The following is a 13,102-nucleotide window of genomic DNA, read 5'->3' as shown; positions in this document are numbered from 1 at the left end:
GTCATTCCAATCAGATCCGGTTATTCCAACTTTGATGCATTATCCGCAAGTCTTTCAGGACACATCTCGTTGGGTCCATTGTTCAAAATCTCCCAGCATCTTTTTTTTTTTTTCCTGACAGAGCTACTTGCTGATTTTTAAACCCTTAAATCTTTCATTTTATAAGGCCCGTCATTAAGGGAAGATGGCAGCCAAGTGATTTTTCTTTCCATTGACAATTTGTGACATTTTTCCAGCAGCGTGCAAGGTGTTGAAAACCTGGCAGCTGTTACCTCCCGGGATGAAGCTCCTTTTTTATCCTCCCTTGACAGTTTAACTCAGTGGGTCAGCACCTTTAAAGACTGCAAAGTACCACTGAAGTGGATGGAGGCTTGAATTACTGCTCCCTCCCTAATCAATGTAAACCCTCACTGCAGGTGAAACTCTTCATCTATAGAGGTGCATGGGGGAGGAAAATGTAATGCCCTGAGCCAGATGGTTTTCATCTTGTTTTTTTAAAGAAGAAAGGAACAAGCTAACAAGGGGACAGCTACTTTGTTAGCTTCTTGGCCTCTCTCATGGCTTTGGATCCCCAGGGTTCCAGCCACACAAGAGAAAGAATACAGAAAAACATAAACACTTAAAGAAATATAACTAGGGGGCTGGCAACATGCTGCTTTCAAAGAGTTGAGAGCTCTGTTCAGCACTTTATTTATCACTGCCCACGTTCTTCGGATGGTAAGTGGACATGGACACAAAGGGCAGGGGGGAGCAGACAACACTTGCAATTTACTCAATTACAGAGGAATGCAGAAATGCGGTGGGGTGACAGATTCCTATTAGTACTGATGCTGAAAGAGCCCAGTGGCCTTTCTGCCACAAGGCAGCATTCCCGTTGTAACTTAGACTCTGGCACAACCCACCTTGACTAGTTTCTTAACACGCATTAAGTGTCGCAGAGGCATAGAAATTATTTTTGTTTCATTGTTTGAGAATAAAAAATAATCAGAAAGAATAATCTCAAAAGTATGATTAAGGATGTACTTCTAGCGATTTCAGGAGACTTTTCAAGAGTGTAAAAGATGAAGTAACCAGGATAACTTGACAGACCAGGTATGTCCTGCCTCGGCCAGCCTTCCGACAGAAAATTTGAACTGTGGTGTCTTCCCCAGGCAGAGGGAGAGAGGGGGGAGCTGAGGGACCCTCACTGCCGCTCCACCAGGCAAACAGACAATTTCAACTTTGCATCACAGAAATACTTTGGAGAGAAGCCCTAAACAGCGGGATGAGGCTACCAGCTGGAATTAAAACAGTTGACGCTTGCTACTTTTTGTCTTCCCTATGCTCTACCTTCTCTAACTGCTTTCTGTTTCTTACAGTTTGCTTGTGTATTTGTTGTAAACTCTTAAGATCAGACTGTGCCTATTTTAACTTTGCAGTAGCGCCTCAAGCATGTTTTAGGTGCTACATGTAATTTTACAAAATGATCTCAAATCTGTAAGAGTGAATTGAGGTAATATTCTGTGCCAAAATGGTAAGAGGGAAAAATCTTGAAAATGCTAAGGGGCCTGTTTGAATGGGGTAACAGACAGGGCTTTTTTTCCCCCGGACTTCCATCTGGAAGCTTACAGAAAGACAGCAGAGTCCAATGTGAGGTTCGCAGGAGGCACGGTGGGGCAGCCTCGCCGCTGCCAGCATTTCCCCACAAGGCACCTTCGCCCACAGACAAACCACAGCGGCAAAAGGCACTTCATTATTGTTCCAAAGAGAAGGGAGGGAAGGGTTTTAAACAACCTGCATTGTAGCCATCTTCTTTAAAAACCAGCAGGGTAATCAAGTTCAGGGCAGCTCCGGACAGCTGCCCTGTGACCTATTCATGTTGACCCCCGCTATTCATCACTTTCCCTAGGACTATGAGGGCAAGCTCCCGGGGAGTGACCACCACAATAGACAGATACGAGCCAACAATAATACGGTTCCTGCAAAAAAACCAGATGGCACTGCAATAAATTTACAAATCTGCATTCATGACTCTGTTAAAAACACCCAGAAGCTAAAAGGCTGGAGGGGCCCCCAGAGAGCTTCCCCTTCCCAGTTTCTAAAGGCCGGCTCTCTCCCCAAGACTATTGAGCTCATGTTCTTCATAAATGAAGAATGGAGACATAGCCCTTAAAATAACAAATGTCTGGCCTAATCAATCTAGTGTTTGGGTCTAACGCTAAATGATAGACACTGAAAACTAATTATGTTTTTTGGCAAGGAAGTTGAATTAAAATGGAAACACACAGGTTAAAAAGGCACTGAAGCATTTGTGAGTCCCTTTGAAAGGGCGGCACACACACACACACATGCTCACACGCGGGGCTTGAAACAGCAACCTGATTCAATAACTCATGTATTTATTTTTAAAATGAATCAGATTAGTCCCATGTGTGACCTGCCGGTCCATCTGTATGAGCTGGACTTAATGGGCACTCTTCTCGCGCTTCCTTCAGTTTGAAGTATGAGAGAGATAAATTTAGTTTAATTTTCAACAGATCAAGCTATCCATTTTCCAAATGGACCATCTGGATCAGCCTATTGAAATTAATTTATAACTTTGCAGTGTGAAAATTCGTTTGTTAGCTTAAATAAAGTTGCCAAAAACTTTTGCCACTTGTCATTGTTTTTTCTGAAGTCTGTTTTCATACTATGATTTTTCAGTTTACCCCTTCAAAATTTAATTTTGTCAGATCAAGCACTTCTCAAGACCCAAACATTTGCATCCTTACTTCAAAGTCTGTCACAGCTTACATCTTTTCACTGTTCCAGCTAACACTGTCAAGTTCATTGCCTCTTCTGTTTTCTTTCCCAGTGCTGATCTCCATGTCTCTCCTGCCTTGCTGCCCCTCAGGCACCGAAGAGTGGCTGTGCCTTCACTTCCAGCACACCAAGGACACAGCTTCACTTGCTGAGGCTTCTGAAGACATGCTTTTCCAAGAACCATTTTAATCAACAGAAGAATTCTATTTCTCCTAGTAAGAGGTCCACAGCACTGAACAACGGGGGTCCTTCAGCCCCTGCTTACAACTTCGGATGCTTAAGTATCCATTACGCCTCCTTATTATCTCCACCTTCTTGATATGTCTGTTCCAAAATCCCACCTGAGAAAAACACAGATGGCCGAGGCTGCATACCAGCACAGCAAACAAGGCAAGAAAAGGTAATGCACCTTTACTTAAACTTGTCAGCAGCTGAACATGCCAAGACATCATCCTTCCCCTGAAGTGGTCTGATGCAACTCATTAATTTTCTAAAACTAACCAAAAAGTACTAAATACGTGGACACTTTCACTAGAAAGACCATTTAGGCAAACAGACTTCCCCTTCTCCCCACATACACATATTAAATTATTCTGTGCATGTAGGTCCATGTTCCCCAATAACGAAATTTTAACATCAGTGTCTTACAGGAGGGAAAGAAAATATGAAATTATACACTCAATATTTACCAAGTTAGCAAAGTTAGCATCTTTCTATTAAGGTACTACTACTGAACTCAGCACTTTCTGTGTATTACTGCTTTGCCAGCATTTGCAGCTCAGATCTTTTAGGTTTCACGAAGTACGGATAGATGTAAGACACCCTGCTTATTTCCCTTTGGAGATGCAGACCTTTCCAGTAAGTATCACTCTGCTCATTGATTTTGAGTATACGGGCACATGGCTGCATATGCATCTGATTTCTGCACCTGGAGCTGGAAATCTCCCTAATGCTTCTCATCTATCACTAATAGAGAAGAGGAGCAATCTGAGCTTCTGAAATGCTCTGACAACTTCTGTTTATGCCTACGTAAAGAACCAAAATTCCTTCTATGACAGGCACAAAATCGTGGTCTGCCACCTCCTATGATCTAGACAAGAAGGCACTTGCTTTAAGACTACAGCTTGAACTTGGCTACAAACACTGTTTTCAACACAAAAGGCTCCAGATAGCAATCAGATGAGCCAAGGATTTTGTCCTGCATCTGTCACTGTAAAGACTGAACACAAAGATAGAGACTGATACAATATCTGAACAATATAAAGAAACAGAGATAACCATCTTTGTCATAAACAATGTCCATGTGAATTACTTCCAATATGAAATATCTGGACAGTACAAGTGTTTTTTCAGGTGTACTCTTGATATCTAGGCACCTTGGTCACAATGAATTGTGGGCCTGTGGGAAAGACAGCTTTCCCTGGACACTAAGAATACCTCTGCAGATTGAAAGATAACAGAAAGGAAACTCAAGAAACTTTACTTTCTTGAACTGTATAATATTGTTTCTCAATATTTGTGTTCTTAACCAATAATCATGAGGAAGGACTTAGTGCACTGAGAAGGCATACAAGACAGGCAACTCGTGTTCCTTTTGACTTAACATCTCTTACAATGAACTTTTTCTTGGAGAAGAGGCATAAGCCTTTTCTTGTTGAACCTGAAGGGTTACCATCAATAAGGTAACTCTAAGATGAAAAAAACAAAAACCAGTTTTCTGGTGTGCTGGGCACCTTGCTGGCTATCTTGGGGATACACAGTAGGAACAGGGTAGCTTTGCCCTCTTGTTCTAGCTCTTGTTGCTTATTGCTGAATGCCAGAAACATTTTAACTTTGGTGTAACGAAATATCTAACGAATTCTACAAGCAATATCTGGGACCCCATTCATGATCCTACCATATTGCCTCCTGTCTAAAAGACTTATACAGACTACATCTGTTAGATGGACCTTAGCCGCAGGCAGTCCTTCATATGACATCTACTCCCACAAAATCAAGCACACTTAATACATTATTTTAAAACCCCAAACAAACCAACCAACCAACCAACCAACCAAAAACCCCCACCCCACCACTCCTCAAAAAACCAACTTTGAGCACAAACATGCAGTATGAAAAAGATATTCCATTCTTTACCATGGTTTTGACCCACAATCCTCTTGGAAATAACAGCTGTGGGCCAGTGTATTACCATCCTATTCCTCTGCCTGAGACTGCTGCTCCTGTAGCTGAGATGCAGCAGGAAACGTGCTGACTCCTCAGCAGCTGCAACGTGTGGCCTGGGGTGTTCAGTTAAGTCACCTTCATCAGTGCTTTTACTCTGATGCACCAGGCAGCAAACTTGGGCAGCTGAGGCACGGACACATTTTTGTTTCTGCTGCTTGAAGGTTGCAATGGGAAGAAAGAGCAAGGTGCTATGTAAAGCAGGATCTGGAATTACTATTTCCAACTTAAGTCCCCCAGAAATCACAATCTAAGCCCCCTTTGTTGACCATGGGGATTAAAAAAGTGATTCTTTTGAAGTTTGCTTTACTATATGTAAAAGGCAAAGAGATTATATTTTATTAGCCCACCCCTTCTCCTTTCTCCCCATTGGTAATTTATACAAGTGGAGAAGAAACAAAAGCAGGTCATTATTCAGGTTATTAACCTCAACACCACCTTCAGAGGTGATGAAAAGCTTAGTTGTTCTAGAACACTTTGAGGTTCTTGAACACATGATCTGACACAAGGCAAAATATACAACAAACAAGACAGGAAAGATTACAGAAGAAAAGGCTGAAGAGGTCTTGATGAAACCCACATGGAGAAAGGTAAAACTGAGGAGTCACAGCTGACTTCACTATGCAGAAGTCTAGATTTCTTTAGAAAGAGTTATCAGATTCTCCTGAAAGCTAAATCTATGTGACTGACTTTCCTGGGTACAATGTGACTTGTTCAGACTTCAAAGGAGAAAAGAAAATGCCAGGAGCACAAGTAAGACTTCAGCTTCCAGAAGCATTTAAGGATTCAAATAGCTAGAAAGTTTTATTGCATTTTTAAAGAGACTGATCACATACCTGTCTAAGTGAATTCTTCTCGGGAATGATCTTCCTAGGGGGCTCATCATTATTACAGTCTTCTTTCTCAGAGGAGTTCTGTGAAAGAAAGTAAGCTTTAATTCAGTTCTTATCCCTAATATCACTCTGCGAGAAGAAAAGACACAGAATATTTGTACTACACAGCCTGTAGTATTTTACACATGCATATACCGGAAGCTAACTTGTACTTTCAAGCCAAACAGCTTGTTATGGCAGAGAAAGAATTTCTCCTCCTCAACACAGCAATGCAGTACTGTGCAGGTATCTATTGAAGAAGCCTGTACTTTGGGGATTTATTCTGAAACTAGCAATAACAGCCACTTTGAAAAGCTGAAATGGTGTCTGGATCAGCACGGCAACACCAGTGCTCCTGAACGCCCCAGAATAACTATTTAAAACAGTGGAACCTGTTGAAAACAAAAGGTTGTTCAGGGGTGCAAATGTTGTTTTCTGTGCCCCCTATGCTTTTAATCTGCCTAACAATTACTAATTGCACTGAGTCTGCTTGGCTGCCAAAAATCATAGACAAGTGATGACAGAGCTGAATTCTGGCAAAATAGGTTGTCAGGAGATCCTTAAAATTTTTTTTTAATTGTGTAGGTAGCATATGATATTATGGGTATGTTTTTCACTCCTGCACCCTGACTCTACATACACGTACAATTTCTAGAAAGACTGATGCTCCAAAACTTAAGCTGCAACTTCCAAAAGAGCATCAGTAAGACAAAAGAAGGCGAACAAGAAGAAATAAGGGGGCTTCTCCAGCATAAGTAAGAAGTCTCCACCAGGAGATTTTCGTCCTGTTAACCTCATGATTAAAACCAATTATTACTTGCTTTACAGAATCACAGAATGGTTCAGGTTGGAAGGGACCTCTGGAGATCATCTAGTCCAACCCACCTGCTAAAACAGGTTCACCTAGAGTAGATTGCATGGGAATGTCTCCAAGCAGGTCTTGAGTGTCTCCAGAGAAGGAGACTTTAGGGTAAAGATGAGCTATAGTTTATCTCACGACATGCACAGTCTGTAGCAAACATGTGGTTAAAAACTGCTGGGTACGTGGGGGGAATCCTGTCCTCACTGCCAAAGTCAGCGACTCTGGGAGCCAATGTTCCTTTGCACAGGTTCAGCCCCTGTGCTGACAGAGTAATGACAACAAGCTCTGGGGGAATCCCACACACACATCTAAAACCAGTTTGATCACCACAGTATTCATAGCCTTAGGCCACATTCCCAGGCATTCAGTAGTGAGCAACTAAACAGGTTTTAAAGAGATACAGAAAAACTGCTTAGGGAGAGCTCTGCCAGGAAAAGGGTGGTTTTCCAGTTACTTGCAGACAAGCTCAGGAGTGTGTATTTTAAGGCAGAAGTTTGCATTCTGGACCTCTCCTCTTATCCCCCAAATAACCTGTCCTTCACTGAGCACAGCTCTGCTGGGTTTCTTGCAGAGCCAGCTTCCAGCACAACACCTCAGGAGGCAGAAGTGGCATCTGCTGGCGAAAGGGGAGCTGAGCCCTGGGAAGAGCCAGCGCAGCAGAGCCGGTGTCAGGGGAGCCGTGTGCCCGCGTGTCGGCCGCAGCGCTGCCTGAGCCGGCACCATCCTGGCAGCTCGGTGACGGGGAAGAAAAGGTACAGGCAGGAGGCAGGGCAAGGGGAGAAGCTGTTAGCTGAGAAATGGCAGATAAGGGGGAAAAAACAAAAGAAAACAACACACCACACACACACAAAAAAAAACCACCACCACACCACCCCCCCACAACAAACAAACAAAACACAAAACCAAACCGAAAAACAAAAAAAAACAACAAAACCCAACAAACAATGTCAACAAAAAAGCAAACAAAAAACCCCAAACAACAACAACAAAATACCCCACCTGAGATGGAAAAAATTTGTAGGGAAGACTGTATAAATCAAGACTTGCAGATCAACTACCGATTTTTGAGGTTTTGTTTTTATTTTTTTAAACAAGATATAGAACCTGCAAGGCACCATGACATCTGAGATGCTGTAACCAGGGTTTTATAGTGGAAATCAATCCTAAACAGGCCTGATGAATTGCTGTAAGAGGTCAGTTTTTAAAAGTTTTCATATGAAGTCCCAGCCAGGATCAAGTTATTTCATTAAATCCAGCTTAGAAAGAACTGTGATCGTAAAAACATACAAGCAGATCTCCAAAAAGGAAGGCCAAGCTTTAAAGCTGTTCTCTTCTGTTCATGAAATACAGTTCAGTAAATGGTTAATTCAAGTAAGGATTTTAACTTTTGTGCAAGACGCATAAGAACCCAAGGTCAGTCACTACACCTTTCCTGGAAATGCATTTTGCTGCGGGGGGTGGGGGGGAGGGGGTTGTTCACTATTTCTGGATGCTTTTTCAACATCCACCCCCTTCCCTACAAAAACTGCAAAAACTATTTCCCCTTCCAAATAATCTTTCTACAACAGCGAAATCTTGCATTCTTCTCGCCTTTCAAAGTCATTAAGGATCCTCCCTCAAAAAAATATCAAAAAGCAGGAAAATCAGTGGTGCTGGCGAACTGTCAGCCCTTATTTTGAAATTCCTAGTTATCACAAAGCATCAAGTTATCTACTTTTTCTTTAAGCTGAGTATCTAATTTTAAGAGCAAGCAGAGGACCATTTTGCATTCATTATCTTTATAGGTGGCAAGGCTAAGAGGTTGGCTGAACAAAGACCAGACAAAGACTGCCAAGTGCATATGGTGGTTCACAGCTTGGCGTCTCACCATTCTCCAGCACCAACACAGCAGCTCCGATAGCAGACTATTAAAGAGGAGCGCTGCTCATGCACTTTTGTCGGCAAGTAAGTTACGCTTGGTGAAGACAGAATGACTGGAAAGCATTACACTTAAGAAAAAGCACAGATGTTTATAACTCCTGCTCATTTCTCAGGAATAGGAAACCCATCAATCCAGGTGCAGGTACAAGACCCTGCGTATTTCAGGACTAACTGTAGCTGCATGGAAGTGAATTTCACTTGATAGGGCAACACTTAGCTATGGCCATGGGAAGAGCATAGTGTAATCAACTGAAACAGTACATCTATATATTTCTCCTTGCTGAACAAGGTGGGAGGAGGGATAAACATGTGTGAGGTCAGAACAAGGTTTGCTTCAGCAGGACTTCAGCGATGTCTGCCTCTCTTGCGGCCGAGAGCAAAGGGAGGAACCGCTCTGAGCACCCTCTCGTGGTTACTGAAACGCACGTCTCAGGCACAGACCTGGAAAGAAGCATTTGGTATCCAGACGGTAAGTTTGGTGTACTCACTGGGAATATTAAAGATCTGCAGTGACTGTGCTTGATACATAGTAGAAGAGACATGGAATTTGTTAGGGTGAAAGAAGTGAAGAAAACCAGTGCATACAGAAAGCTGAACAGCCATACAGACTCCCTTACATCAGGGAAAATGTTTAAATCCCGCAGGCAAGCTTTTCTTCATAGACCAAAGCCAGACTGGCCAAAAGTGCCTGTGCTTGCATGCAGGGGTCTCTCCTTTTGAACAACTAAAAGCAGGATAAGATGAGAAGTGCTGAAGCCTCCAAAGCACAAATTGATCAGTCTTGGTGAGATAAATACTACCCCCCCTTTCCACAGACAGGTAAAATGTTTTGTTGTTGTGGGGTTGTCTGTCTGTTTCACGTGCACAAGGTCACACAATGACAGTGGGAACCTTGGGAAGAGAAGCCAGGAAACCCCAGCTCACAGTTCTTGTCACCTTCACAATTTCTCTCTAGCAGGAGGTTCCTGTGAAGCAGCTCTGCCCTCCATAGCTCATTTTTCCTAAAATGGCTACTGGCTTTTAAACCTGATTTGCATGTAAAACTTCAGCCTGTAATTAACAGAATATAACTCCATGGCAGGTTGTCTTAAAGACTACTACAAAATGATTACTATTTAACTCTCCCCATGAAGCCTCTTCCGCCACTAAACACAACATGCTACAATGCATACGAAATCCCTAGACTGAGGTGTCTGACAGGAGATGACATGCGGCATTTTGTGTACACAGCCCAGCAAAACACTGCTGGGAACGAGATATAATACAGGGAGAAATGCACTCCCAGGGACTACCAATTGGGCAGAGCTACCTCTAGTACCGCCTCGCTCGTCGTGCTGGAAATCAAGCCCCTGCCAAGTGGGGGAGGATTTCTTCGGTGCGGTTCTGCCCTGCGCTAATTATACAAGAGTACAGACGCAGCCTTTTTCCAAGCATGGGGAGGTGGGGGTGCGGGAGAAGCGTGTGTCTATGCGGAGAGCACAACTATTTTTTATGCTTTCAAATTCTTAATCCTGTTTGGAGCTGTCAGTGGGGGTTAATGGAAGCCTTGGATAGGAGAATTCCAATCTGGTTGGCAGATGGATAGGTTGGTTATAGCTGCATAACTATGTCTTGCCTGCAGGCACAATTCAGAACACTGTTAAAGCAATATAAAGTCTCTGTCAAGCTGAACCATTTGGATCAGTAGCAAGGAGAAATAATAATAAAAAAAAGGAGTTCATTTCTGGGCCTTGCGCGTTTATGCTACTATGCAGAAACTGATTAATTGTCATCGTGTGCTGGTCTGCTATACGTCAGATTTCTACTTCTGGAGTAGATTTTGCATGCTAATATAATCATTCTCCCTCTTGAGACATTAGCAAATAATCAAATGAAAAACAGGATCATAATTTACTGAGATTCGGGCAATTCTCTATGCAAATTTGACTTGTTATTGCTGCTGCCTCGTTAATCTGAATGCCTTTGACAAACTCCTTTGATTTATGAACTCATGACAACTCCAATGTGTATATATTTTGCTAGATTGACATTATCATTAAGAGTGGGTGGACTGAGCTCACATGAATGGCTGATTTTATTCGCTGGTGTCTGCTGCTCAACAGCTGAGCATCTCCTTCTCACAAAGCCCCTGAGCACCAGGCTCTTCCCATCTACCCATCCATTCATCATCTCGATGTTAATTGGCCCAGGCTTTAAGCAAATTTTCAACACAATTTAAAGGCACGATGACACTGATTACTGACCCTCTGCCATACGGTGCCTATTGATTAACCTGACAGAGATGATGAGCTTGAGGGAAACTAGGTGTGTGCGGACCTCAGGGAGGGGAAAAATATATATATATATATATATATATATATGTTGTTTATGTAGTCAAAACACTTGTCATTATCCCAAAGGCCAGAATTTGTGCTGCACTGGCCCTTAAAACACACTATTGCTTTAAACACCTGCATCCAATACAGAAAATGCTTGCTTGCTGTGGAAAAATGATTACAAATTGATGTCATGTGCAGTCTGTATTTTAATCGAGTTCCCTGATAAATAGACCCCCTCAAGCCAATCAAGTTCTGCTCTAGCCATTGCGTGCACATACACCAGGTTGAACAGAAGCCGGGGCAGGGTGTGTTTTTAGTGGTATCAGCAGATCCAACCACATGTAGGAAATCTACTTGGGTATTTCAGGTCTCTAAGCAAATAATACAGTGGGAACACAGTGTCCAAACAGTTACAGTAAATGTTTCAAGGGCAAACTGGATGCCACATGTAGCTCAGTATTTCTGTTACCACACTAAAACAGATGCTTTAGCACACACCGGTGGAAATTACGCATTTCCGCTTTTCCAGTGCAAACTGTTGATATGACCTGACCCTCAGGCTCCTAAGTGCACTGAGTGAATGCAGCATTTTATCAGAGCTTGAAAATAACCTACATCCTCTTTCATGTTTCTTTAAGCGTCCCTGTGCTGCACTTGGTCCTCCTCACCAAGGACAGAGGGGCACTGTCTCAGCCAAGGGAGAGCCACTGAATAAAGTAGGTACATCAGCATTCTGCTGGCAGACTGGCGCTATATGAAAGGAACAGGAAGCAGAAGGCCTGTCTAACCTCCACCCAGCCCCCGGTTAAGTCTGTCCGTCAACGCACACTGTTCTTCCCTCCCAGTTCAAACCAGCAGTCAGGATGCTTCTCTTGTTTAGGAGGGCTTGGGGAAGTCTGGGGGATGGGGGTTGCCCCAACATGCTAGGAAGTTAGCTGTCTTCTAATCTGCATCAACTGCTTGCAGGAAACAGGATGAAGAATCATTGGGTAAAAGAATAGAGAAATTAGCTGTGATTGCCATGTAAGCCAGAGTGGACTGAAAAAGGGAGAGGGATGGAGGGAGGAGAGAAAATGAGAGAGATGTGTGGAAATAAGTGCCAGTCTAAGACTAGAGGCACATATAAGCCTTATGTTCCCTTTCCAATAACCTTTGTAAGTGATAGATGAGTCCAAGTCCATTGTTATCGTTAAGGGACTGTCAGCATCCTGATTTTATAAATGCTGTCTGTCAGTTTATAAATATCTCAGCCATTTCAAACGGTGCTAGGATGAATCTTGGCATAGCCAATGTCAGCCTGAAAACAGTATTACCATTAAAAAAAAAATAGGTCCAACATCCACTAAAAACATTTAAGGATAGCTTCTCCTTTTTCTCCTATCATGAGAACCGAAACATTCAAATTCGTGCTTATTTAGCTAGTCACTACAACACATAAAAGCGACCCTTAACATTGGTAATGTTCTTTGAGAAAAACAGCTATGAAAGCTGCAAGTTTGAAGGCAATTCTCTGCCTGTTTGGTAGATAAAACAAAAATGACAGCTGTAACACACAGGGAGATCCACAGCAATGAAAATGCAGAGATAAGTATCAGACCCCATTCCTCCTTGGCATTTGCTGCTCTGAACATTCACTGAGATTAGTTCCTTTCAGAGAACACCATAAATTGCAATGTGTAGGCACAAGGGGGTGACTTCAGCCCAGAATGAAGGCACAGACAAGTTTCCAAGCTCTTACAAGTTTAAAGTTAAATGGTAGTTTCGCAAGGGGTTTATGGCTTAGCACTAGAATGATGGAAGAAGAGGGCAGAGAAACTCCAGCCTGCCTTGCAGTGACCAGTGTCAGAAAAGGAAAGAGAATAAGCTAAACCGGCCTTCTAGTTCAGTGCCTGCTCTGCAGGCTGGTATGGACATGTGTTACCATGATTATATATCTATTATCCTGGTTGCTGCACAAAATCCTGGTGTTTTTTTTTTCCTCCAATACATCTATAAACTCCCCATGACAAGGACTTCTCCACTCCCACCCCAAACATTCATGTAACACCTAAAGAAATGAAGTTCAAATTTATGCCCAAGCAGCTCCCATAAACTAAATAGCTACTATCAACAAAATTCTTAAAATT

The 13,102-nt window shown here is 42.6% G+C and overlaps 1 protein-coding gene across 32 annotated transcripts in view; it reads right to left on the bottom strand.

Annotated features, from left to right (window-relative positions):
• The window catches only part of BTRC (beta-transducin repeat containing E3 ubiquitin protein ligase), a 120,403-nt gene that overhangs the window by 65,780 nt on the left and 41,521 nt on the right, over window positions 1-13,102 (bottom strand). For 25 of the 32 annotated variants that reach the window (XM_065068225.1, XM_065068228.1, XM_065068230.1 and 22 more), the window contains one exon: window positions 5,841-5,918. The exons of the other annotated variants lie outside the window; for them this stretch is intronic. In XM_065068225.1, the coding sequence (XP_064924297.1) occupies window positions 5,841-5,918 (78 nt within the window). The remainder of the gene's footprint in view (window positions 1-5,840; window positions 5,919-13,102) is intronic. 32 annotated transcript variants of the gene reach the window in all.

The sequence above is a fragment of the Columba livia genome, chromosome 6, assembly GCF_036013475.1.
Source record: "Columba livia isolate bColLiv1 breed racing homer chromosome 6, bColLiv1.pat.W.v2, whole genome shotgun sequence".
NCBI lineage: Eukaryota > Metazoa > Chordata > Aves > Columbiformes > Columbidae > Columba > Columba livia.
This window is presented reverse-complemented; position numbering and strand designations above follow the sequence as displayed.